General features: G+C 42.3%; 1 protein-coding gene across 2 annotated transcripts; it reads right to left on the minus strand.

Moving 5' to 3' along the window:
- LOC115142970 (peptidyl-prolyl cis-trans isomerase FKBP5-like) lies at positions 1-25,848 on the minus strand. 2 transcript variants are annotated; one of them, XM_065001752.1, is made up of 12 exons: positions 25,620-25,848; positions 23,214-23,367; positions 14,045-14,177; positions 12,897-13,041; positions 12,489-12,631; positions 12,090-12,204; positions 10,773-10,929; positions 7,510-7,600; positions 7,176-7,259; positions 6,516-6,701; positions 2,144-2,383; positions 1-1,424 (listed from the first exon to the last, which is right to left on the minus strand). In XM_065001752.1, exons 2-12 carry the CDS (start codon positions 23,297-23,299, stop codon positions 1,311-1,313), a joined length of 1,494 nt encoding a protein of 497 aa, XP_064857824.1. In that variant the 5' UTR covers positions 23,300-23,367; positions 25,620-25,848; the 3' UTR covers positions 1-1,310. The 2 variants fall into 2 exon arrangements, with proteins under 2 accessions (XP_064857824.1, XP_029538756.1); XM_029682896.2 differs by lacking the exon at positions 23,214-23,367 and having other exon boundaries at positions 25,620-25,847.
- Positions 25,849-27,313: the final 1,465 nt, after the last annotated feature.

Genomic DNA, 27,313 nt, shown 5'->3' on the forward strand with positions numbered 1-27,313 from the left:
TTCAATGGTTTCTTTTTATAGTGAGAGTTTAAGCCTGCCTTTTTTTGTTTCACAATGATAATATCAGTAAGACACCCAAAGGCCTGATGTCCAACGAATGCAAAAGCAAATGTCCAAAAATATAAAGCCCAGATTTTATCCAAATCATTGAGTGTTACTTTTCCTAAAAAGACAACATCTGTGGTTTTACAATCTTTGCTGAAGATTGAAGTGAATCATTGTCCATCATTTAACACTCTTTTAGTAGAGGGAAATAAGTGTCCTAAAAGGTAAGACAGTACAGTCACCCATTCCAGAACTGGGGAGGAAGAGAACTACACAACTAGAATCTATATGCCCTAATTATCATCGTCACATAACTCAAATTCTAACAGCGTAGATGGAAAAAAGCATTTGTCCAGGAGAGAATGAAATGTTGAAGTCAGAGAGGACTGGACAGCAGCTTGGAAAGCTGAGACTTAAAGCTTCATTAATGGACTTTCTTTGATTTTGGACTTCCCGGACAGTCAAAGAGAGTAGCAAACACATAACAGTATGTAGCATCTGCAGCATGCAATGGTCCATGAGTCTGTACTTGTTAATTCTCTATGTTCAAGAGTAAAGAGTGGGAGGTTCTTCAGCCAAAATGTCTGTGCAAATATACTGCATGACTCATTGTCTAAACATAACTAGTCTTTTGGGACTGCGGGTGTCATGACAACTAGGTGACGATGATGCCAGCTGTTTTGTCTGTTACAGTGGCTCAGTGTCGCACCACTGTTCCACGTGGTGAAGTTAAATATATTTAGGATTCCAATTGTGAGTTTAAGCACAAGGTGTAAGGCAACCCCAGACATCCCAACCAATAGATCAAAACAACCAAAATACAATGACACCTGTTGTTCATCTGTATGTGCAAAATGGGAAAATGCAATGCCAAGCAAAATTATATTATATTGTATTATCTTATGTGATTCATTTTGATTTGATTATCAACATAATGCAGTCTGTGGATCTGAGTTAAATTGAGGTGTGCATTTGGAGGAATTGCACAACGCATGAGGTTGAGGACAAGACCTGGACAGGATTCCATGTTATAGACTGAAAAAAGGATTGCTGTTCGGCTTGGAGCCTTCCCCACTCACGCCCTCTATCTGTCATGCTGGGTACAGCACACATAGTGGAGGGGTAGGTAGGGGATGATGAGATCAGAGTGGACGGGTGTGGTCCAGCCCCGTCCAGTCCCTGCCTCAGACCCCTGGTCTCTGTGTGGGTAGCGAGGGGAGACCTGCCCCCCTGGCTTTGCCCTCCTCCAGACCTCCTCTGGAGCATCAGGGACAGTCCTGGCCATGGTCCTGACTCCTGCGTCGTCTCTTAATGGCCACTTGATGGTTCTCGTTCATCACTCCACTGTCCTCCCCCCTCCTCCTCTTTCCCTTCCCTGCCTGTTCGAGCACAAAGATACAAAGGAGAGAGACTTGAGTAAAGAATGTTTGTGGAAGTCATTTGTAGATTTCTTCCATTGTGCTAAAATAAATAACTTGTCCTACATTTGGTTTTGGAATATGAATTAGTATAATATAAATGTTTTTGTTAATGAAGACACAACTTGATAATAGATTATGGAGTAAAAAGGAAGCATCAAATGAGTGGTCCTTTGTAGCTCATTTGCTAGAGCATGGTTCTTGCCATGCCAGGATAGTGGGTTTGAGTCCCAGGACCACTCATACATTTAAAAAATATATATGCATGAGTCACTTGGATAAAAGTGTCTGCTAAATGGCATATATTATAATGAGAGAATTTGATAGCAAAAATGTGCTACTCAATACTACCACTAGGTGTCAGTCTAGTACCAGTAAGCATGAATCTCTAAACCATGAACAATGGACTACAATAGGTCAGCAGCACAGCAGAGATGATTAAAATAGATAAACGTGTGATATCACATGTATCCACTTACTCAAACAGAACAGTGAACCAGGTCAGATTGTACAACTGATTACACATCCAGGCTGCATCCCAAATGGCACCATATTCCCTATAGAGTGCACAACTTTTGACCGGGCCTATAAGTCTCTGTTTAAAAGTAGTACACTATATTGGGAATAGGTTGCCATTTGGGATGGAACCCATCCAGACTGTGAAAGACGTTGATCCAGACCTTGACGTCACGCTCAGCGAACTTCTGGAACATGTTGGCATAGATCTTCTTGTCCTTTTCGTGGTGTTCCCGGATATTGCGTTGACAGATGGATACTTGATCGCGTGCCGCCCGGTTGGAGGGGTTGACCTGCAGCACCAGTTTAAAGTCAGACATGGCCAGGCTGAACTCGTTACGGAGGAGACGAGCCTTCCCACGCCGGTACAGAGCCTTCTCATTCTTCTCATCCAGCTCTATCACCTGGGACATACACACATATATACTATATTTGTAACATTAAGGTGTACCTACAGGGATTTATAAAGGGCGTTTATAAGTTTATAAAGCTGTTTAGAAAAAGTTACAGAATGGTTGAAAAGGTGTTATTTTAATGCTTGTCAAACAGATTAATACTTGTATACAACCCCAGTGACCCAGAGCAAAAAGTCATAGACAACTATCTGCCTAGCAGCTAGCCAGCTAGCATACGTTCACCGGCTACCGTAGCACTGTAGTAACTATCACACTCAACTGAACGACTTGATTAGTGTAGTATTAGCTAGCTACATAGTTGTCTTTGCTGTCTTCGTATCCAAGATAATTGTGTAGTCTTAGAGTGATTATCTTAATTCACCGAGGTTAGCTAGCCAGCTATTTTGTCGTCCTTAACGTAGGAGACACTCCTAGCTAGCCAATAGCCAGCCAACGTCTACTGAATAGAACTTTCGCATTCCGGTCGCATTCCGCTTCGCTCCACAGGTAGTATCACATTTTCATTTCATTTCATTACAGTCCCAACGGTGTGATTTGTTTGATCGTAGCTAGCTACATAGCTAGCTACATAGCCGTCTTTGTTTCAAAGATAATTGTGTAGTCTAGAGCGATTTTCTAGGTTAGCTAGCCAGCTATTGTCGTTCTCCTAACGCAACGTAACGTAACCAACACTGCTAGCTAGCCAGCTAGCTCGCGAAAAGCAGCATTGTAGAAACTTCACACTCAACGGTACGACTTGATTAGGTAGTGTCAACAACGCAGCTAGCCTACCCCAGCAGTACTGTATCATTTTAATCATTTTAGTCAATTAGATTCTTGCTACGTAAGCTTAACTTTCTGAACATTCGAGACGTGTAGTCCACTTGTCATTCCAATCTCCTCTGCATTAGCGTAGCCTCTTCTCTAGCCTGTCAACTATGTGTCTGTCTATCCCTGTTCTCTCCTCTCTGCACAGACCATACAAACGCTCCACACCGCATGGCCGCGGCCACCTAATCTGGTGGTCCCAGCGCGCACGACCCACGTGGAGTTCCAGGTCTCCGGTAGCCTCTGGAACTGCCGATCTGCGGCCAACAAGGCAGAGTTCATCTCAGCCTATGCCTCCCTCCAGTCCCTCGACTTCTTGGCTCTGACGGAAACATGGATCACCACAGACAACACCGCTACTCCTACTGCTCTCTCTTCGTCCGCCCACGTGCTCTCGCACACCCCGAGAGCTTCTGGTCAGCGGGGTGGTGGCACCGGGATCCTCATCTCTCCCAAGTGGTCATTCTCTCTTTCTCCCCTTACCCATCTGTCTATCGCCTCCTTTGAATTCCATGCTGTCACAGTTACCAGCCCTTTCAAGCTTAACATCCTTATCATTTATCGCCCTCCAGGTTCCCTCGGAGAGTTCATCAATGAGCTTGATGCCTTGATAAGCTCCTTTCCTGAGGACGGCTCACCTCTCACAGTTCTGGGCGACTTTAACCTCCCCCACGTCTACCTTTGACTCATTCCTCTCTGCCTCCTTCTTTCCACTCCTCTCCTCTTTGACCTCACCCTCTCACCTTCCCCCTACTCACAAGGCAGGCAATACGCTCGACCTCATCTTTACTAGATGCTGTTCCTCCACTAACCTCATTGCAACTCCTCCAAGTCTCCGACCACTACCTTGTATCCTTTTCCCTCTCACTCTCATCCAACACTTCCCACACTGCCCCTACTCGGATGGTATCGCGCCGTCCCAACCTTCGCTCTCTCTCCCGCTACTCTCTCCTCTTCCATCCTATCATCTCTTCCCTCTGCTCAAACCTTCTCCAACCTATCTCCTGATTCTGCCTCCTCAACCCTCCTCTCCTCCCTTTCTGCATCCTTTGACTCTCTATGTCCCCTATCCTCCAGGCCGGCTCGGTCCTCCCTCCCGCTCCGTGGCTCGACGACTCATTGCGAGCTCACAGAACAGGGCTCCGGGCAGCCGAGCGGAAATGGAGGAAAACTCGCCTCCCTGCGGACCTGGCATCCTTTCACTCCCTCCTCTCTACATTTTCCTCCATTGTCTCTGCTGCTAAAGCCACTTTCTACCACTCTAAATTCCAAGCATCTGCCTCTAACCCTAGGAAGCTCTTTGCCACCTTCTCCTCCCTCTTGAATCCTCCTCCCCCTCCCCCTCCTCCCTCTCTGCAGATGACTTCGTCCAACCATTTTGAAAAGAAGGTCGACGACATCCGATCCTCGTTTGCTAAGTCAAACGACACCGCTGGTTCTGCTCACACTGCCCTACCCTGTGCTCTGACCTCTTTCTCCCCTCTCTCTCCAGATGACATCTCGCGTCTTGTGACGGCCGGCCGCCCAACAACCTGCCCGCTTGACCCTATCCCCTCCTCTCTTCTCCAGACCATCTCCGGTGACCTTCTCCCTTACCTCACCTCGCTCATCAACTCATCCCTGACCGCTGGCTACGTCCCTCCCGTCTTCAAGAGAGCGAGAGTTGCACCCCTTCTGAAAAACCTACACTCGATCCCTCCGATGTCAACAACTACAGACCAGTATCCCTTCTTTCTTTTCTCTCCAAAACTCTTGAACGTGCCGTCCTTGGCCAGCTCTCCCGCTATCTCTCTCAGAATGACCTTCTTGATCCAAATCAGTCAGGTTTCAAGACTAGTCATTCAACTGAGACTGCTCTTCTCTGTATCACGGAGGCGCTCCGCACTGCTAAAGCTAACTCTCTCTCCTCTGCTCTCATCCTTCTAGACCTATCGGCTGCCTTCGATACTGTGAACCATCAGATCCTCCTCTCCACCCTCTCCGAGTTGGGCATCTCCGGCGCGGCCCACGCTTGATTGCGTCCTACCTGACAGGTCGCTCCTACCAGGTGGCGTGGCGAGAATCCGTCTCCTCACCACGTGCTCTCACCACTGGTGTCGCCCAGGGCTCTGTTCTAGGCCCTCTCCTATTCTCGCTATACACCAAGTCACTTGGCTCTGTCATAACCTCACATGGTCTCTCCTATCATTGCTATGCAGACGACACACAATTAATCTTCTCCTTTCCCCCTTCTGACGACCAGGTGGCGAATCGCATCTCTGCATGTCTGGCAGACATATCAGTGTGGATGACGGATCATCACCTCAAGCTGAACCTCGGCAAGACGGAGCTGCTCTTCCTCCCGGGGAAGGACTGCCCGTTCCATGATCTCGCCATCACGGTTGACAACTCCATTGTGTCCTCGTCCCAGAGCGCTAAGAACCTTGGCGTGATCCTGGACAACACCCTGTCGTTCTCAAATAACATCAAGGCGGTGGCCCGTTCCTGTAGGTTCATGCTCTACAACATCCGCAGAGTACGACCCTGCCTCACACAGGAAGCGGCGCAGGTCCTAATCCAGGCACTTGTCATCTCCCGTCTGGATTACTGCAACTCGCTGTTGGCTGGGCTCCCTGCCTGTGCCATTAAACCCCTACAACTCATCCAGAACGCCGCAGCCCGTCTGGTGTTCAACCTTCCCAAGTTCTCTCACGTCACCCCGCTCCTCCGCTCTCCACTGGCTTCCAGTTGAAGCTCGCATCCGCTACAAGACCATGGTGCTTGCCTCACGGAGCTGTGAGGGGAACGGCACCTCAGTACCTCCAGGCTCTGATCAGGCCCTACACCCAAACAAGGGCACTGCGTTCATCCACCTCTGCCCTGCTCGCCTCCCTACCACTGAGGAAATACAGTTCCCGCTCAGCCCAGTCAAAACTGTTCGCTGCGCTGGCCCCCCAATGGTGGAACAAACTCCCTCACGACGCCAGGACAGCGGAGTCAATCACCACCTTCCGGAGACACCTGAAACCCCACCTCTTTAAGGAATACCTAGGATAGGATAAAGTAATCCTTCTCACCCCCTCCCCCCTTAAAAGACCTAGATGCACTATTGTAAAGTGGCTGTTCCACTGGATGTCATAAGGTGAAAGCACCAATTTGTAAGTCGCTCTGGATAAGAGCGTCTGCTAAATGACTTAAATGTTATGTAAATGTAACTGTATGCTATTCCATGAACAGGTGTTAGCTGCATGCCCTGTGTGGCTTCAGTATGGTATACGTGTATATGTTTGTGGGGTTTCTCATGCGTGGTGCCAGGTATGCAGTGAGAGTGTACCTTGTTGCAGTTCTCCACAACCAGTGCGTACTCTCTCAGCTTCAGGTAGCACATAGCCAGGTTGAGCTGGGCAGCCAGTAGGAAGTCCTGGAGCTTCTGCTGATCCTCCTTGCCCACACCAAACTCCATCTCCAGCCACAACACAACGCGCTGGTACTGGACCACTGCCTGAAGGTAACGCCCCGCCTACATCCAGGGACAACACATGGGCTACGTTTAGCAGGTCTCTCATACAAACAAGATTTTAGACAACATTTTCATAGTTCAAAAGCAATGTACAAAGTACAAAAAAACTGTGAACCTAATTATAATCTCGCAGTTGTGATTTTGAAGCTTTTCTTCAACAATGTGCGGCATGAGGTGTCGATTATTTAACTAGACTTTAGTCATCTGAGCAATGTCTAAAAAGTCACCTCTTCATAATGCACGTTGTTGAAGAACATTTTCTAATTAAATCACTCTTCCAGGTTGTAATGTCGCTATTTGACTAAATAAATCGTTAAGTAATTGAAAAATGTCCTTGTGAACTTGTTTGCAGGGTTCAAGTTCTGCAAGTTCACAGGGTTTGGTTCAAGTTAATGAAATATTCACACACAGATGCATCCAAATGCCATGAGATTGTTGTCTATTTTCTGAAAGACAGAGATGACCCACTATTACCTTGAAATATTGGGTCCCTTTCTGTTTGGCTGTGGCGGACAATCTCAGTTTCTCCTTCTGATCCAACTCCCAGGATTCTTTGGCCTTGGAAAGGAAACATATTGTTATGTTTCAGAGGGGGAGATTTGAGGATGACTTTCATTGAGATGATGCCTGTTTCTTCCCATTATTTTCTCCAGGGTCACTCTGCCATCATGCAATATCTAACTGAGACCCTCATTGTCTAAACTCCACCAGCTCAAATCAAATCAATCTGTTGGTATCTTCCAGGGACACTAACAGGATACTTGAACACATTGTTGCTACCTTATCTAATCCAGCAAGTAGAACTCACCTTCTGAAAGTTGTTTAGAGTCACTTCATACACCAGGTCTGAGTTTGGTCCAATCTTATACTGTGCTCTACCCTCTTTCCCAAAACCATACCTACAAAAAAACAAGACAGAGAGTATTGTATGGCTGACTAGTCCTGACATACACCCGTTCCATGAAAGGCAAACATAAAGTCAAGATTTTTGTATAGTGATGCTTGTTTAAAGCAGCAATCAGCAGATGAAACAATAACAAAGCATCCTCCCTGACCCTGTTTTGGTAAAAAGCTGAGTGATGGGGCTGGAGAAATGTAACCACTCTCAAAATCATAGATATGGATGGAAGGTCTTACCATCCATGATATCAACATTATAGTTTTAACCATGTTTTGAGGCGATGTTTGTTTACAAACATTGGAGTTCTCTTGGGGTACAACAGTTGAACTAAGCTCATGCGGTATTTATGAGGTATATTCTTCAAGAACCAATGGGTATATATCAATATCAATCATTTATAAGTTCAGAAATGTATGTAGAAACTGCAGATTGACCCTTTAAAGTTAACTTTTCCAGATTTCTATTAAATATTACCCATAACTAATTACAATATGAGTGTAATAGTTTTCCTTACAAAAAATATTTTCTATGTTGCAATGGTGTGGGCATATACTGGTCATTCAAAATAATTCATGTGAGTAGACCACTGATTGGCTAGCTCTTCCTCCTCAGGATGATGACATCATCCTCTATGAGGAACTAGCAGACGTTTTTCTGTTTGATATATAAGTTTGAGGTGGGGTTTTGGATGTCTTTTTTTTATATATATTTTTTATCTTGACGAAAAATACGAGTATAGGATGAGTCAACAACATTATTTGGGTATGAGCGTATTGTGTTGCAACAGGGACACTTCAGCAATAGGTAATGATGTAAGTTTGATACCGGAGTTTCGAGGTATGCGTTGAAATCGCTGACGCCTCGATCACACCGACAGTGTCATTTCGCAAAATGGTACTCAGCATCATCTGGATATGTGTGCAACAAAAGTTCAACACTGTTGATGTGATCGAGGTGTTGGCAGGTAGAGTAGGGAACATTCAGGGATGTGAGGGTGAGGTCGAATCCTGATGAAGGCAAAATTGAAACCACACTTTCTGCACTGTTGTTCAAATAATTGTATTTAGGTTTAATTGTAATTATATTTAGTATAGTATAAGCTTCTGTCTTAAGCATCCTAATTAAAGCCATAAATTCAGCTTTTTTTTATATATACACTGCTCAAAAAAATAAACATACTAGATCTGAATGAATGAAATATTCTTATTAAATACTTTTTTCTTGACATAGTTGAATGTGCTGACAACAAAATCACACAAAAATTATCAATGGAAATCAAATTTATCAACCCATGGAGGTCTGGATTTGGAGTCACACTCAAAATTAAAGTGGAAAACCACACTACAGGCTGATCCAACTTTGATGTAATGTCCTTAAAACAAGTCAAAATGAGGCTCAGTAGTGTGTGTGGCTTCCACGTGCCTGTATGACCTCCCTACAACACCTGGGCATGCTCCTGATGAGGTGGCGGATGGTCTCCTGGGGGATCTCCTCCCAGAGCTGGACTAAAGCATCCGCCAACTCCTGGACAGTCTGTGGTGCAACGTGGCGTTGGTGGATCGAGCGAGACATGATGTCCCAGATGTGCTCAATTGGATTCAGGTCTGGGGAACGGGCGGGCCAGTCCATAGCATCAATGCCTTCCTCTTGCAGGAACTGCTGACACACTCCAGCCACATGAGGTCTAGCATTGTCTAGCATAAGGAGGAACCCAGGGCCAACCGCACCAGCATATGGTCTCACAAGGGGTCTGAGGATCTCATCTCGGTACCTAATGGCAGTCAGGCTACCTCTGGCGAGCACATGGAGGGCTGTGCGGCCCCCCCAAAGAAATGCCACCCCACACCATGACTGACCCACCACCAAACTGGTCATGCTGGAGGATGTTGCAGGCAGCAGAACGTTCTCCACGGCGTCTCCAGACTGTCACGTCTCTCACATGTGCTCAGTGTGAACCTGTTTTCATCTGTGAAGAGCACAGGGCGCCAGTGGCGAATTTGCCAATCTTGGTGTTCTCTGGCAAATGCAAAATGTCCTGCACGGTGTTGGGCTGTAAGCACAACCCCCACCTGTGGACGCCGTTTGAGCAGACACATGCACATTTGTGGCCTGCTGGAGGTAATTTTGGAGGGCTCTGGCAGTGCTCCTCCTGCCTGCTCCTCCTTGCACAAAGGCGGAGGTAGCAGTCCTGCTGCTGGGTTGTTGCCCTCCTACGGTCTCCTCCACGTCTCCTGATGTACTGGCCTTTCTCCTGGTAGCGCCTCCATGCTCTGGACACTACACTGACAGACACAGCAAACCTTCTTGCCACAGCTCACATTGATGTGCCATCCTGGATGAGCTGCACTACCTGAGCCACTTGTGTGGATTGTAGACTCCGTCTCATGCTACCACTAGAGTGAAAGCACCACCAGCATTCAAAACATCAGCCAGGAAGCATAGGAACTGTGGTCTGTGGTCACCACCTGCAGAACCACTCCTTTATTGGGGGTGTCTTGCTAATTGCCTATAATTTCCACCTGTTGTCTATTCCATTTGCACAACAGCATGTGAAATGTATTGTCAATCAGTGTTGCTTCCTAAGTGGACAGTTTGATTTCACAGAAGTGTGATTGACTTGGAGTTACATTGTGTTGTTTAAGTGTTCCCTTTATTTATTTTTAGCAGTGTATATATATATATATATATATTAAACTTGAAGGCAAAAAAGGGAAGCAGGAATTCCAAATGTAGGCTACTGATGCCAAAAATGTACTACTGCGCCACAGAGTTTTGATAAAACCAGTGGAGAACGAAAAGTCTATCTGATAATCACACGCTGCTATTTATTGTTGACCAGCAGATGTCACTAATGTGCATTGTGAACAAATATTGAAGCTACGAGAAATTAACCGCTTTTTGGAACAATTTGGTAAAAGTACCAAAGCCTTCAGAAATCCTTTCCATCACTAGCGATAAGAAGTAGATTAGAGTCATCACTAGCGTTAGGGAGTAGAGTAGAGTAGAGTAGAGTAGAGTAGAGTAGAGTAGAGTAGAGTCATCACTAGCGTTAGGGAGTAGAGTAGAGTAGAGTAGAGTAGAGTAGAGTAGAGTAGAGTAGAGTAGAGTCACCACTAGCGATAGGGAGTAGAGTAGAGTAGAGTAGAGTAGAGTAGAGTAGAAGCTCTTACTTAGGTTTTAAGTAGAGCATGCAGCATTCTCCTTTCTGCATCTTCTCCATGGCCCTGTCTACACCCAGAGGAACGCCCATGTCCTCTGACTCGCCCACCACGAAGTGCACATCCCTGGAGTCAAACAGACGCTCTTCACAGCGACCCTCCAGGTGTACTGTGGGACACAGGAGGAAATTGGAAAATAAGATCATTTTTTGAATGGTAAATATTAATATTATTATATTTTACTTAATGGGAATGGACTGTTCAGATAGCATAATATAGTTTAGATTGTTCAACATGTTTAGTTTGAGTGTTCAAAATGTGTTTTTTTTGTCTTGTTTGAGACTGTACAAAAATCTGTAAACATTTTGATCACAATAAATCTGTTCACAGTCACTAGCTAGGTTTCCATTCAATTGGCGACAGATTTTCATGTGACTATCCCCAAAATCTGAATAAATACAATATGCGCATTTTCCCATCAGATATGCGTTTCCTTCTAATTGACTTGTTGCGGATAAAGGGTTGTCGGTGATGACGTAGTGCACATAAAAATAACTTTGGTGATTAAATTCCCATGTACTGAATAAAAAATACAAGTTAAATGGGTTTCCATCACATTGTCAACTCTGGTTTTGTCGCCAAATAAATTGCGGTTATGTAGCGAATATGCCCACTCTGGTCTTGGCACGTGTGCTCTACCCAAAAAGCCTGCAGATATACAGTGTGGGTAGGCTATCTAACATGGTGACGTTATTATGGACAAAATAGCGAGATTCTTTTTATTTGTCAAACAGCAGCCAAGCCTCGATCATCATGTCACCAGAATAAGACCCTCGATATTTATTGTATAGGAGCCTCTATTGGAAAGGAGCGTCAAGCTTATCACCGTGCACTTTCACCACCCTGTGACGTTCATCACAACTTATTTCATCTGTAGCCTGATAAATTCAACTGTATGCTCTCCCGAGTTGTAGTGAGAGGACCACATAGCGTATCATTGCTTGACTCCAAGTTTACTTTGTGATATGATTGTTATAATAATACCACCATTTCTCGCATAATGTATTTTACCGACACAAAAAGAGCTCACTGTGTCTAGGGTAATTTGCTTTGTTGACATTTGGAAAGTCTTTTGCTGTTTCGATCAGGCCTGTCGTAAAAAAATAAAAAATATCCAACATGCACTTTACTCAAATAAAAAGGTTGGATGGAAACCTGGTTAATGTGAGACAAAGCCTTTGTACCAAAATCAATTAACACATTGATCACCAAGATCACAGTCAATTAGATCACAGTGAATGTGATAGAGAGAGAGCATGTCCACCTTACCGTGGACTGTTGATCCGTCGTTGGGGTTATTATAGCCCTCCCCTTTGACCTTTATCCTCCTTGTGATGCCGCCGTCGTCCGTCAGCACCTCGCCTTGGAAGCTCAGCAGCTCCACCTACAGGAAGTGAAGAAACGCGTAAGGACAGAATAAAAAATGTCACGTGACATCCATGTGTTGCCATAGCAACACTAGCAGCAGTGGCACACTTTTAAACAACGGTAACCGAAAGATTCCATGGGGATGAAAATGATGACAGGGACAGTGTTATGTGTTCTGTTCACAATGCCGAGAGAGAATCTAGAACAATGCACAGTCAGAATACAAAGGGGAATCCTGTTACGTGCAGAGGAAGGCCTTATATACCATCATCCCCTTGGTAACCACTAAGCTTTACCTACCTCAAACTGTAACATGGCGTTGGGAGGTATTTTGGGCGGGCATCCAGCTGACCCATAGGCATATGCTGGTTTACAGAGGAGCATGCACACCTCTCCTCTCTGCATAGAGGACACACCGATATCCAAGCCCTTAATCACCTGACCTGTGGAGTGATACAAAATTAGAGACATGACAAACAGATGTAGGCTACATATGCAGTGACATTTGGGCGATACATACGGCGGATGAGTTAGATGAGTTCTTTCTTCCATATATACAGATGTCAAAAATGTAAGTATAATATAGAAGCTATATGTACAATATGTACATCTGTATGTCCTGATGACAGTTCTTCTTCAGCTGAAAAGGTATCGGAGATGTTTAGAAACGAGTACCTCAGTAAGAGGCCGTCTCAGACTCGGACATACCCTTTCCCAGACTGAAGGTGAAGGGTTTTTTGCGTTCCATACTGGAGTCAAACTTCTTCCCATTGATTAGTTTGCCAGTGTAGTGTACTGCTACCTTGTCCCCAATCATGGGTCTGTCCCCATCCTCTCCCTTGTTTTTCACCACCTGTATAAAGAACAAATGTCAGCCCTGAGATAATCTCAACTCAGCATGCTAGTACTTGTTTCTCTAGCTAGACAGTGATGATGGTTTCTTCGTGTCACATGCTTCTTTTTCATGTACCCCTATTATTATTTTTCATCCTAACAGCTAGGCATTTCTTGCAGTGCTCTGTTTTAGAGGTAACACCGAGGATGTGCTCAATACAAAGGAACACTCTTGATTCTGGTGGCAGAATTATGAAGGATGCCTTTCTCTGAAGTCTCTCTGGTTACTGTGACAGGGAAGACTTTGTGTGTGTGCTTGTAATAAGTTGAGCTTACACTCCTGTATGCAGCTTGGTCTCATAGACTAGATGTAACATAGTAAAAGTAAATCTGAAACACTCAAATTAGTAGGATATGTTACGTTTGGTATGGTTACAGGCAAAAACGAAAGGAGGTGGTTGGTTGGGGTGGATGAGAAGGTGGATGAGAAGGTGTATAACGGTGAACGTTTAGCAACCCAAAGGTTGCGTGTTGGAATCTCATCACGGACAACTTTAGCATTTTATCTAATTATTTATCTAACTTTTCAAATACTTGCTACTTTTAAGCTATTTTGCAACTACTTAGCATGATAACTAACCCTTCCCCTAACCTTAATCTTTTAACCTAACTCTTAACCCGAACCTTAATCCTAACCCTTAACCCTAACCCCTAACCTAGCCATTTTAGCCAGCTAGATAACGTTAGCGTTAGCCACCTAACCACCTACAACAAATTGGAATTCGCAACATATATTTGAAAATTCATAACATATTGTATGTTTTGCAAATTCGTAACATATCATAAGAAATGGATAATGCACATCCACGAATTAATACATACCATACGAAATGTAACATGTACTAAAGGGAGGGTCTCGGTTTACATACAGAATAATACAAAATGCTCTGAGACCAGGTTGCTGTATGTCAAGACAGAGTTTGTCCCTTACAGAGGCGGTTGGGAATGAGGTTGAAGCCTACCTTGAGAACTCCCTCGTCTCTGCTAGGAGTGACGTCGATGCCCTTGGCAGCAAAGACCACAGCAGGAGACTGGTCATCCATGGACTGGTCCTTATCTGTGGTCATATCTGCATCTGGGCATGCCACTCTAACCCTGCACAAAAGAGTCACACACACATTGTTTATAACTGGGATGCGCACCAACGTAATAACAGACTCACAAAACCCCACCCACACACAAATACCCCTTAAAAAGGCCTTCCAGAACCACCTGAATGTCAATTAAACTGTAATCAATTATACGCATATGCTTTAAGTAGGTAAATGTGTTAGCTATGCTAATATATCTCTGACATTCTGTGAGTCAGGGAATTACGTTTCTAACCTCTCAACTCTGTTTCTTCTTCATTCTGATAACATGCATGAGCTGACGCAGTGTACGTAGAGGTGCTGACTAACGGAGAGTAAACTCTGTGCCGTTACTTATTTTGAGACTTGCAGCACAGTACATTATTGGGAGACGGTTGAAGAGCCAAACAAGCTTTCTAATGATGAGCTACAGAAATCATATCCTCATATGCCTCAACGGCCAACCTTCTCCCAGCCCACAGTACATTATGCTAACTCTGGGAATTTGCTATCATCATACTAATGTCAAGACTCCAGTAAACATGCTGGTTCATAGCAGTATACTAAGCCCACATTCACTTTTGACAATGTCGAAGGTTTCATTTCAACCAAAACTGCAATGTGGTAACCTATTTAAGCAGTAGCTTGTTTTTTCCCATGGTCAAATAAAAAAAAGTATTTCTTCTCCAATTTGAAAAAAACTGGGCCGTGAAATATGAGATCTGATGGTGCAACAGTGCCGCCACTCTTTGTGAGACATGCTGCACCATCGTTGTTGGGTACTGTTGAATAGCTTTCTGGTGATGAGCACATTATAATATTATCCTGGTGTCTTTCTTATCCTGGTGGATGTAGGTCTGACCTAACTAACTGTAATACAAAATTCTCACATTTAGTGACTGAAAATGCCACACACGATGTGTCACAAACACAATGGCTTTTTTCTCTAGGACGCACGCCCACAGGTCTCACAAGACTCTTCTGAAAGGTACCAGTTAAAAAAATGTATGAAAGTATACAGTACCAGTCAAAAATTTGGACACACCTACTCATTCAAGGGTTTTTCTTTATTGTTACTATGTTCTACATTGTAAAACTATGAAATAACACATATGGAATCACGTAATAACCAAAAAAGTGTTAAACAAATTAAAATATATCTTATATTTACGATTCTTCAAAGTAGCCACCCTTTGCCTTGATGACAGCTTTGCACACTCTTGGCATTCTTCTTGGCATTCTCTCAACCCCCATCCTCCCCGTTCCAGAACAAGACGTGTATGTGCACAAATGGCAGTAGTTTGTAAATAAAGTCACCTGGATCTGTTCAAGTTATTTTCCTCTGAAAGCAATGTCTAAGTTACAAATTCCAACAAATATTTAATGAATGGGTGACAATTTGCATGACAACTAACTAAGAATTAGTTGAAAAGCCAATAGCAATCTTAATGAATATTCTGTTACCACCACCTGTTGCATCTTTTCACAAGTTAAGATAAGATAAAAATGTACTTTATCCATTTATCGGGCAATTAGCTTAGGGCCTGGTACCATGCCTTAGGACATGAGAAAATTGTCGTAGTCACAATCAGCCATGACGCTATGTGTCTGCTATCTAAAGAACGCTGAGGTATTAAAAGTGTGTTATAGAAATCTCAGGTTCTCCATATGCTGTCTTGCTATCAATATTTGCCATTTTAACCTTTACTGTGTCAATGTTGATTTTGGAACGTCTTTATCTGTTTTATCTTTGGCCTGGCTGTGAACTATGGACTAACTTTTAAGATATAACGTTGACGCTATTAAGCTTCAGTGTTTTCTGTGACGTTGGGTATTATGCCCTATTGACCCATTTAAAATAAATGATAAATACATTGTTTATTTAATACAATTATCGAGTCATTGAATATTGAATCATCTGTTCTGACATATTATGATATTTTATAGGGGATAGACAATCTTATGTTGAATAAAATTGTCAAAATGTGAAAACTACGAAGGGATCTAATATCAGATGGTGTCGGCTATTTAAAAATCAAGACAGAAACATTTTCTGAAAAAATGTCTTCAATTGAAGCGGACTGAGGAACACGATGAAACATGCACAGTAGAATCACTGTAACACTTAATTCTGCACAGTTTGTAATGTCATCATTTCACCATACCTCAGAAAACAGAACAAAACATTTAAAAACATGATGCTAGCCCAACACTTATCTAAAATATCTAACAGCTAATTGAACAACTTGCACCATACTGTTAAACAAACGTGAAACAGATTTAAACCATCAACATAACCTTGATGCTTAGCTAATTCATTCATTAAACTTTTTTGCTGTTGACGTCTCTTGCTCAATGAATACAAATAGCCCATTGTAAGCTAACAAATCAAACATCCCAAGTGGACTTTGAGTCTTTCAATGTCATTACAGCATGCCATGACGCCCACCGTCTCAGACTGTTCTGAAATAGTTTCTGTGGTTAGAAACAGGTACGCTTGGCATTCCTAAAACACTATTTTGTTGAAATTACATTGTATATCTGAGAAATGATGCTAATTGATTGCACCCAAATTTCCCATTTTAATTTATAGGATTCAGATAATATTCAATAAATATAGTACCTATCATCCGATTTTGACCAAACCTCTTCCTACCAATAAGTAAAGGTGTCCACATTCATCCCAGCCGAAACAGTTCGGAAGAGTTTGTGCATATATTATGATGACATTTTGCAACGTTTTTGTTCGTTTTGGACTTTGGTGGGGGGTTTTTGGGCAGTTCGGGCACATTTTTTTCAGGAGCCAAGCCAAAGTTCGGAGCCAAAGTCACGCCTCGTTGTTGGTGATTGGTGAACAGTAGGGATTCTTCAATAATGTCTTTGTTGTGAAATTGTTTCATTGAGAAACACTGCACCAAACATCTTAGGATAGATGTAAAATTGCACGACAAAGATCTCCCTGGCAAAAAAAATCCAAATGAATGACAGATTTCTTGAGTTATCGTAGATTCATTCTGACTGTTTTGAGGAAGTGCATACTGGCTATGCCCTCAAAATGGACAAACAGTACTATTGCCGTTTTTCTCATTTTTCAAGCGAAGGTCTTTTAAGGGAGTATTCAAGCACACTCGTTCAGTTCGGCTAGAAGAGTTCGGCTAGGCGCCAGCCGTACTGAAGCATGCTGACGCCTTAAGACATAAGGAATCCCCAAAAATGGTCAAAAACCTGCCACTGACTCGCTGGTTACTTTTGCTTGGCTCATGATGAAAACACATTTTGTGTGTCATCCTCACAAATCAAGCCAGTCCTCCATGAAAGCAAATCAGTCTGTCCTTCTTTTACACTTAATATTTATCCAGGAAACGGGCCCTTTGTCAGTGGTTTATTCCCTTCATAAAAGGTCTATATTAATTACTGTTAGACCATTCCTGGTGAACAAGCAAACCATTAGGCTACAGCAGTTATACTAGTTTCATTGTTATGGTCTCTAATGGGCTTCAATGGTAAAAGTCCCAAACACACAATGTATACTGTTTTGCAATTGTAATGGTATTGGGTTGCATTGAGTTTAATGGTAAATGTCACTTTCACAATACGTATAAATCTGTTTCCTGATCATTTTATTGAAAACATGACATTTATGCAATTAATTATTTGATTAGGGTTGTCACAACATTTTAGTCCCTAGCCCATTTCTACATCAAAGGTTTTATGCTTGTAGGTAAAGTGTTCAAATAAGAATTGCATAGGGATAGCCCTCTCAGAGAGCGACCACTTGTTGGACTATTCAAGGAGAGTTGGGTTGAAGCTACTATAAGGACACACTGAATTGCTTTCATGGAGGACTGGCTTGAATTGTGAAGATGACGCACACAATTAATTTTCATAATGAGCTAAATCTATTGGTTTTCTACACAAAGGAAATTGTGAAATTGTGTGTAAACACAAGAGACCAGCAAAATGAATAGAGTGTGGCTGTAGAGCCAGAATAGTAGCACCTAGTGGTCAAAACCTGGTACTTTCACACTATATTTATTGAATTTTATCTGAATATTATCTGTCCAATTTGGGTGCAATCAATTAGCTTAATTTCTCAGTTCAAATTATATTTCAACAAAATAATGTTTCAGGAATGCCATTGTATCTGTTAATAACTACATAAACGATTTCAGAACAATCTGAGATGGTGAGTGTCAAAGTCCTCTTTCTTGTGCTTTTTGAGGTGGAACAACCCCTTTGTCATATAGGAAATAACAGCACATAATTGGCTGACTATGAGTGGCCCTCCACAGACATCCACAGTGAAGTCACACACACAGCTGATACCAATTCTCTCCCTACACTTTCCCCTTGGCCCTAACCAATTATGTTAAACCCTGGATTGCCGATGCAATATATTGGCAACAGAGAGTCTTTGAAGCCACTGGTCGGCCATTTTGGCACTCTCCAGAAGAAGTAGTCCTCCATAGGAATGAATGGAATTCTACAGTATTTAAATTCAATGTTTTAGTGACAAAATTACATGTATTTAAGTGTAGTGGCGACAGTAACATTAGTACTTTCAAAAAATGATACTTTAAAGTGGCAATCAGCAGTAAAAACAATAACAAAACACCCTCCCCACCCCTGTTTTGGTGAAAACCTGAGGGACGGAGCTGGAGAAATGTAACCACTCTCAAATTCATAGACAGAGCTATGGATGCAAGGTCTGACTATCCATGAAATTAAAATAATAGTTTTAACCATATTTTGAGGCTATATAGTGTTTGTTTACATTTACTTTGCTTACATTGAAGAAAAATAATTATATTTTGGTTTCCCATGGTGTTTGACAGCTCATGGAAAAAAAAGCTATATTTTTCAAGAATCAATTAATTGCTAAGTAAAAAAAATGGATATGGTATAATGCCTTCCTTTACTTTTTCCACGTTGTGTTGTGTTACAGCCTGAATTAAAAATGTATTTAATTGAGATTTTGTGTGACACAACACCCCATAATGTCAAAGTGGAATTTTGTTTGTAGAACATTTTTGAAATTAATAAAAAATGAAAAGCTGAAATGTCTTGAGTTGTGTGTCGATTGGTGAGAGAAAAAAAAATCTATTTTGAAATAAGGCTGTAAATGAACAAATTTGGAAGGTGTATGTATACTTTCTGAAGGCACTGTAACTTCCTCTTTAAGGACAAATGTTTTATATATATATATATATATATATATATATAGGTGTGCTCCGCACATTGGCTAACCGGGCTATCTGCATTGTGTCCCACCCAACACCCGCCAACCCCTCTTTTACGCTACTGCTACTCCCTGTTTATCATATATGCATAGTAACTTTACCCATATCTACATGTACATACTACCTCAATCAGCCTGACTAACCGGTGTCTGTAGGTAGCCTTGCTACTTTTATCGCCTCGCTACTGTATATAGCCTGTCTTTTTACTGTTGTTTTATTTCTTTACCTACCTATTGTTCACCTAATAACTATTTTGAACTATTGGTTAGAGCCTGCAAGTAAGTATTTCACTGTCAGGTGTAAGCTGTTGTATTCGGCGCACATGACAAATAAACTTTGATTTGATTTGATATATATTCATGCTTAATTTATATAATCTAATTAAAAGAATGCATGAAGGTGTATGTAATAGAATAAACGTGGCAAGTGTAGACGATAATAAATGCTTTTCTATAGCTTCCAAAATAATTTTTACAATGGTGGGTGAGTGCCAAGATGTAGGCACGGTGGCTTCAAAACAGCGCCCCCTGTCAGTCATAGTGGGGAGTTTTTTCATTATTATTTCACCTTTATTTAACCAGGTAAGCTAGTTGAGAACAAGTTCTCATTTGCAACTGCGACCTGGCCAAATAAAGCATAGCAGTTCGACACATACAATATTTGTAGATGTAACACAGTTGATCTGTTGGCCCCCTAGATACCAAGTGAGCTGATTCACTGCTGGTCTAGACAATCCATGTCAAACATGATAAACTAAATTAATTGGCTTACTATTAATCATTGTGCTCAGTCTTCCCTCCATACATCTCTTCCAGCACTCTACCCCTTCATCGCCTCCCTTGACACATCTCTGCGTCTTTCTTTACCCCTCGCTCTCACATTTCACGTTTCGTTCAACTTCATCTCTTCCTCTTTCCGATGGAGAGTACCTAACTGGGTACTGGTGCTATTGTTCATAATGTACAGAAGTGCCTGTGGGCGCGCAAACACAAACACTCTATCTCTCTCATACACACACATACTCTCTCACTCCATCTCTCTCATACAACCCCATATACTCTCTCACTCTATCTCTCTCATACACACACACATACTCTCTCACTCTCTCTCATACACACACATATTCACCCTCTCCCGCTCACACACACACACACACACACACACACGCACGCGCACACACGCAAGCACACACACACACACACACACACACACATCACACAAACAGATTTGATGCTTCATTTAGGTCTACAGTACATTCAGAAAGTATTCAGACCCCTTCTCTTTTCCCACATTTTGTTACGTTACAGCCTTATTCTAAAATGGATTCAATCAAATAAAAATCCTCATCAATCTACACACAATACCCCACAATGACAAAGTAAAAACAGGTTTTTAGAAATGTTTGCAAAGGTATTAAAAATAAAAAACAGAAATGGCTTATTTACATAAGAATTTAGACCCTTTGTTATGAGTTCGAAATTGAGAAATTGTTTCATCCTTGAGATGTTTATACAACTTGATTGGAGTCCACCTGTGGTAAATTCAATTTGTTGGCTATGATTTGGAAAGGCACACACATGTCTATATAAGGTCTCACAGTTGACAGGGCATGTCAGAGCAAAAACCAAGCCATGAGGTTGAAGGAATTGTCCGTAGAGCTACAAGACAGGATTGTGTCTAGGCACAGATCTGGGGAAGGGTATCAAAACATCTCTACAGAATTGAAGGTCCCCAAGAACATAGTGGCCTCCATCATTCTTAAATGGAAGAAGTTTGGAACCACCAAAACTCTTCCTAGAACTGGCCATCAGGCCAAACTGAGAAATCTGGGGAGCAGGGCCTTTGTCAGGGAAGTAACCAAGAACTCGATGGTCACTCTGACAGAGCGCCAGAGTTCCTCTGTGGAGATGGGAGAACCTTCCAGAAGGACAACCATCTCTGTAGCACTCCACCAATTAGGCTTTTATGGTAGAGTGGCCAGATGGAAGCCACTCCTCAGTAAAAGGCACATGACAGCCCTCTTGGTTGCCAAAAAGGCACCTAAAGGACTCTCAGACCATGAGAAGCAAGATTATCTGGTCTGATGAAACCAAGATTGAAGTCTTTAGCCTGAATACCAAGTGTCTGGAGGAAACCTGGCACCATCCCTACAGTGAAGCATGGTGGTGGCAGCATCATCATGTTATGGAGATGTTTTTCAGCGGCATGGACTGAGAGACTAGTCAGGATTGAGAAAGATGAACAGAGAAAAGTACAGAGAGATCCTGCTCCACAGTGCTCAGGACCTTGGACTGGGGCGAAGGTTCACCTTCCAACAGGACAACAACCCTAAGCACACAGCCAAGACAACGCAGGAGTTGCTTCCTGACAAGTCTCTGAATCTCCTTGAGTGGCCCAGCCAGAGCCCGGACTTGAACCCGATCAAACATCTCTGGAGAGACCTGAAAATAGCTGTGCAGCGGCGCTCCCCATCCAACCTGACAGAGCTTGAAAGGATCTGCAGAGAAGAATGGGAGAAACTCCCTAAATAAAGGTGTGCCAAGCTTGTAGTGCCATACCCAAGAAGAAAAGAGGATGTAGTCGCTGCCAAAGGTGCTTCAGCAAAGTACTGAGTAAAGGGTCTGAATAGTTATGTAAATGTGATATTTCCATTTTTTATTTGTAATAAATTTGCAAATATCATTATAGGCTATTGTGTGTAGATTGATTAGGGGGGCAAACAATTGAATCCATTTTAGAATAAGGATATGAAGTAAGAAAATGTGGAAAAAGTCAAGGGATTGGAACACTTTCCGAATGGACTGTATGTAAGAATTGTTCTCACAAACGTCAAAATGATATAAGTAGCGTGTAATCACTTGCCATTGTTAACGGAAACATCAATAACCATAGTAATAAAGCTTAAAATGATCATTCTTTTCTGGGACTGGGGCATTTCTTAATATGGAATGGACATCACTTCTAAGAAAAGTTGGAACGGAACATCATGTTCTAGGAGCTGTAACGTTATAGCTTTCACATTAACAGGGCCAAATGTATTAACACACACACACACACACATACACACCAATAACATGTAAGAATAATGAGTTGATTTAATGATCTAGTAAAATAATTATGAATTCAACCTAAAATGTGAGTGGCTCTGTGTGGGGGAAGGAATGTATCCCAGTGTGTCGGTCTGTCTGACTCTGTCTCTGTCCACCTCTGTGTCTGTGTCTGCCTCTGTCCATCTCTGTCTGTGTTCATCTGCGCAGTAGTGTGTGTGCGTGTGTATGTGTGTGTCCATCTGGGGTGTGTATGTGTCCGTCTATGTGTGTGTGTCTGCGCAGTGTGTTTGTAAGACTGTGTGTGTGTGTGTGTGTGTGTGTGTGTCTGCGCAGAGTGTATGTGTGTGTGTGTGTGTGTGTGTGTGTGTGTGTGTGTGTAGAGTGTGTGGGGGGGAACACGATGTTCCTTCTGTTCTGAGTTCCTGGCACAATCTGATGGTGTTCACCAATCTGAAACCTACTCAGTCAGAACACAGCATCTGCTTCGGATGGCAATACCCAAGTAGGCTCCCCTCAACACAAATAGAGACTAACGCACATTACATAATTTTTTAATTGTGGAAATGCTAGGACTGACGCAGAAAAAAATATATAATTGATGTAAATTATTGCTGAAATGTCCAATCTGACTTTGGAGGGGGGAAAGTCAGAATTCTAAATATTAGAAGTACTCTGTAAAAAAAACATTTGAACACAGGCTATGGTACTCTAATAACTGAATGTGTAATGTAACTGTCAGTAATTATGTACCACCGTATTAAATCCAATCACCAGTCATTCAGAATGCTTGTGCATGTGTCTTTAACTTCATCTTTATGATGAGGAAATGCAAACCATCTGGGTATAGAATGATCCATATAAGTTACAGCTGTGGTAGAGCCAGCAGCGCGTCTCTTAGTCAGAGGGAGCGTGGAACTCAGAGACCCTGTGGAGAAATACAGGGACGGAACACAACAAAGCCGAGAACATTTAGTCCTGAGAGCTCCAGCAGCACAGTCACTTCACAGATACACATTGTGCCTCAAAGCACTTCATCACAAGTCAATGCTTCACGCTAATCCACATATAAAGAGCAGCGCCAGATAAACTGGACACACTGTCTGGCTGTCCTGGGTGACAAAGACTGACGTGGTAACAGAGTGGGATACTGTCTGAAAGAACAGGACATTGTCTACAAGAACAGGACATTTTCTGTCATAGTGGATATTGTCTGACATAGGCTAAGTAGACATTGTCTGCCATGGTTCAAAGAAGGAGTTTTGTGAAAAATATTCATGAAATATTGTAGGACAAAAGAAGTTGACAAGAAAAAAAACATTTACTATTAAAACAAAATGAATTGGAAATATAGCCCTTGTCGGGGTGTTCTACGGAAGTGCTTGGCCCTTTAGAAAGCTTTTCCTAATGGTTTTAGTTGAATTTCTCTGATTTAATAGGACACAATAAGAAGAGTGTTGGTTTTAATTATATACACTTATTTTACAAGTCAACTTCCATTGTCCTCCAAGACTTAATTTAAATTTACACATTTCCAATTTGATCTTTTATTAAACACCTTGGTGGGAAAGAAGGTAACAGCAGAGTACCCTTTCATCTAGAAGCAGGGAATGGGGTCTAATATGTAATGGCATGGGCATTATATGACCCGAGGTAAGAGGTATCTGTGCTGCTAAGTCAATACTGTCTGGACTCGTTTCATTCAGGGCGATCGCTGGATGCAATTTCTTGGAAATGCTCTCTTTTTCTCTCTCAGACTCTCTCTCTCCAACTCTCTCTCTCTCTGATTTATTTCCACAGGGTCACGTCATCACATCTATCCGTACCATACCACTCTTGGCCCCATAATCATAGAGCGTCTAAGAGTAGAAGTGATGATAAAGGATTAGTTTACCCTTAATAATGAATACAATTACATGGACAGGTTGGTGGGACCTAATCCTAGATCACTACTCACACTCTGAGATTTTATGAAGGTGGGCCAAGTCCTCCATCTGACTGCCAGCTTTACCACCATAAAATACTAAAGACGTGTACCCAATGCCATGTACTCTACCACAGAACCAAGCTACCTGCCCCCACAACATTGGCAGATAGATAGGAAGGCTGAAATGCAGTAAACCATTATGTGGCCAAGCAGACCTTGGGAGGAAACCTTGGTCTGATAATACTGAGGGTACTGTATGTCCACGTAAACCCCCACACATAACAAGCCTTGAACATGTGCTGCAATAAATGCCTTGGTTGCCTTCCAACATGCAACCTGTAATTGTATATACATGTATTGTGGCGCAAATAAAATGGCAGATACATGTATTTCTAACCATGTTCTAGTTCATATCTCTTCTGCTCAGTCGTCCAGTTAATAGCTAGACTGAAACAAGAAATGTATAAAATCATGTTTGTTTTTTCCCCAAAGGAGAGTCACACCTATATGCTATGATTCATTCACTGCATCGCCATTGGTTCTGGAGATGCATGTTGAATAAATGTAACATAAACGTTAATTGCAATTTCTTAATTGCCTGTAATAAGAGGACATGGGGCTACATTTTCATTTTAGGTCAATTTGATTTACCTTTAATGAAATTGAAAATATTAATTGAGAGTAAGACATTAGATACATTATTCACAGTGTGTGTGTGTGTGTGTGTGTGTGTGTGTGTGTGTGTGTGTGTGTGTGTGTGTGTGTGTGTGTGTGTGTGTGTGTGTGTGTGTGCGTGCACCTCTTTGTGTTTCTGACTGTGTGTGCATGTGTGTAAGAGAGAAAGAACCGAAAATTATAAAGAGTTATCCTATATAATAGCATTTGATTAAAACCTTCATTGGATGTAAATTCAATCCACTCTCATTAAAAACATTGACAAGCGATACGTAGAGGAATAGAAGTGAGCATGATATCCACATGTATCTGGAAAATAAGCCTAGAACCCAACTTAATAGAGTTGAACACTGATTCTAAAGAAGACAAATATGCTGAATCATAAGTATATAAAATGAAAACTTTTATGTATTTTATTATCTATTTATTCTGAGGCACCTGAATGTTTCACCGGGTACAATTGGATACAATGTAACTCGATTCCTACTCGGTCATGCTGGTTAAAATATGCCCAATAAATCAAACCAATTACACTTTTTCGATAAAATAATAAGAAATAGGCTAAAGCTGTGACTTACCTATTTATAATTTTTATTTTCTCTTCTTCTGTTGCTCGTGTGCTATAACTTCAGCCGGTGTATCACTACACTGGCTCTGCAACGCACGTAAGCACGGTGATTTCAAACCCGCCCTCTCATAACCAACCAGGGTACTTAATGTTCTGTTTTTTACAGTCGAAACCCCCCGGCACTAGTGACGACCAACACGCGAGTTTGAGCCACATGGAGAAGAGAATTGAAATGACACTGTGAAGAAGGTGGAGGGAACTGGGGGTTGAGGGGGGGGGGGGGGCATTTAGTGTACAAATTAAGGGCAGGTCTTGGAAAGTGGCCACAAAGTAACACAATGTTCCGGCTGTACTGTAGCTGCGCTCTGGTGAGGACACAGTGTTCTAGTAGACACCCTGACCCTTTAACCAGTTCTGTGCCGAGCGCCGCCGCAGCTCGCGCAGCTCAGCACTGCTACCCGGAACAGTCTGTACAGCAGCAGTGTACTCATGGACTGTCCTCGATTACGAACGGAACATTTCACAGATTTCAGAATGGTTCCATGCTTTATTGGAGGACAGATAGGATAGGTGCGCCATCTGGATTGGAATCATTTTTTAAGCGCGCGACATACTGGCTGCCGAGGTTATTAATGGGATGTGGAAAGAAATGTCATTCAATTTGTTATGTAGGCTAAATTAAAACTCAGTGAGTTAGATTTTTCCTTTAGAATAATATTTACATGATCATTTACACATCTCGATCACCATAACAACTAACAGGCTATTAGGAGTGTTGATTGCCAGTAACAATTAATTAGGTTAATCAAGCACATGAGACATTTTATATGAAATTCAACAGATTGAAGAGTGATTTGGGAGGTTTCTTGCCTACAGTTGTTGTTTAACGAAGCAGAATCCAGTCACTGATTTAGACCGAATAGTAGTGGCCTCTGTGCAGAACCATCTTTTTGAACTAATACAAATAAAATATACCAACATATAAATCATATGAACAATATTTAACGTTTTTAGTTTACCTTAGTGCTCTAATCATAAAGTTCTATTTTTTTTCTTCATTAACCTAGATAGGCAATTTTACCAAGTGTTGTGAAGCCTAATGCAGTAGTTCTCAAACCTCTTCTCGGTGAACCCATAGTGTTCCAAGTTTTGACATATTCAAAGCTAGCACACCTTATTCAACTACTCATCAAGCTCTTTAGGTACATCAGATGAGATAGTTCAGGGCTACAACAATGTTGTGAAATGTCTGGGGGTACCTGAGGAGAGTTTTGAGAACCACTGACCAAATGCATAATGCAAAACATGACCAAAAGTATGTGGAGACCTGCTTGTCAAACATCTCATTCCAAAATCATGGGCATTAAAATGGAGTTAGTCCCCCCTTTGCTGCTATAAAAGCTTCCACTCTTCTGGGAAGGCTTTCCACTAGATATTGAAACATTGCTGCGGGGACTTGCTTCCATTCAGCCACAAGAGCATTAGTGAGGTCGGGGCACTGATGTTGGGTGATTAGGCCTGGCTCACATTCCAATTCATTCCAAAGCTGTTTGATTGGGTTGATGCCAGGGCTCTGTGCAGGTTCTTCCACACCAATCTCGTCAAACTATTTCTGTATGGACCTTGCTTTGGGCATGGGGGCATTGACATGCTGAAACAGGAAAGGGCCTTCTGCAAACTGTTGCCACAAAGTTGGAAGCTCAG

This window comes from Oncorhynchus nerka, linkage group LG15, assembly GCF_034236695.1.
Source record: "Oncorhynchus nerka isolate Pitt River linkage group LG15, Oner_Uvic_2.0, whole genome shotgun sequence".
NCBI lineage: Eukaryota > Metazoa > Chordata > Actinopteri > Salmoniformes > Salmonidae > Oncorhynchus > Oncorhynchus nerka.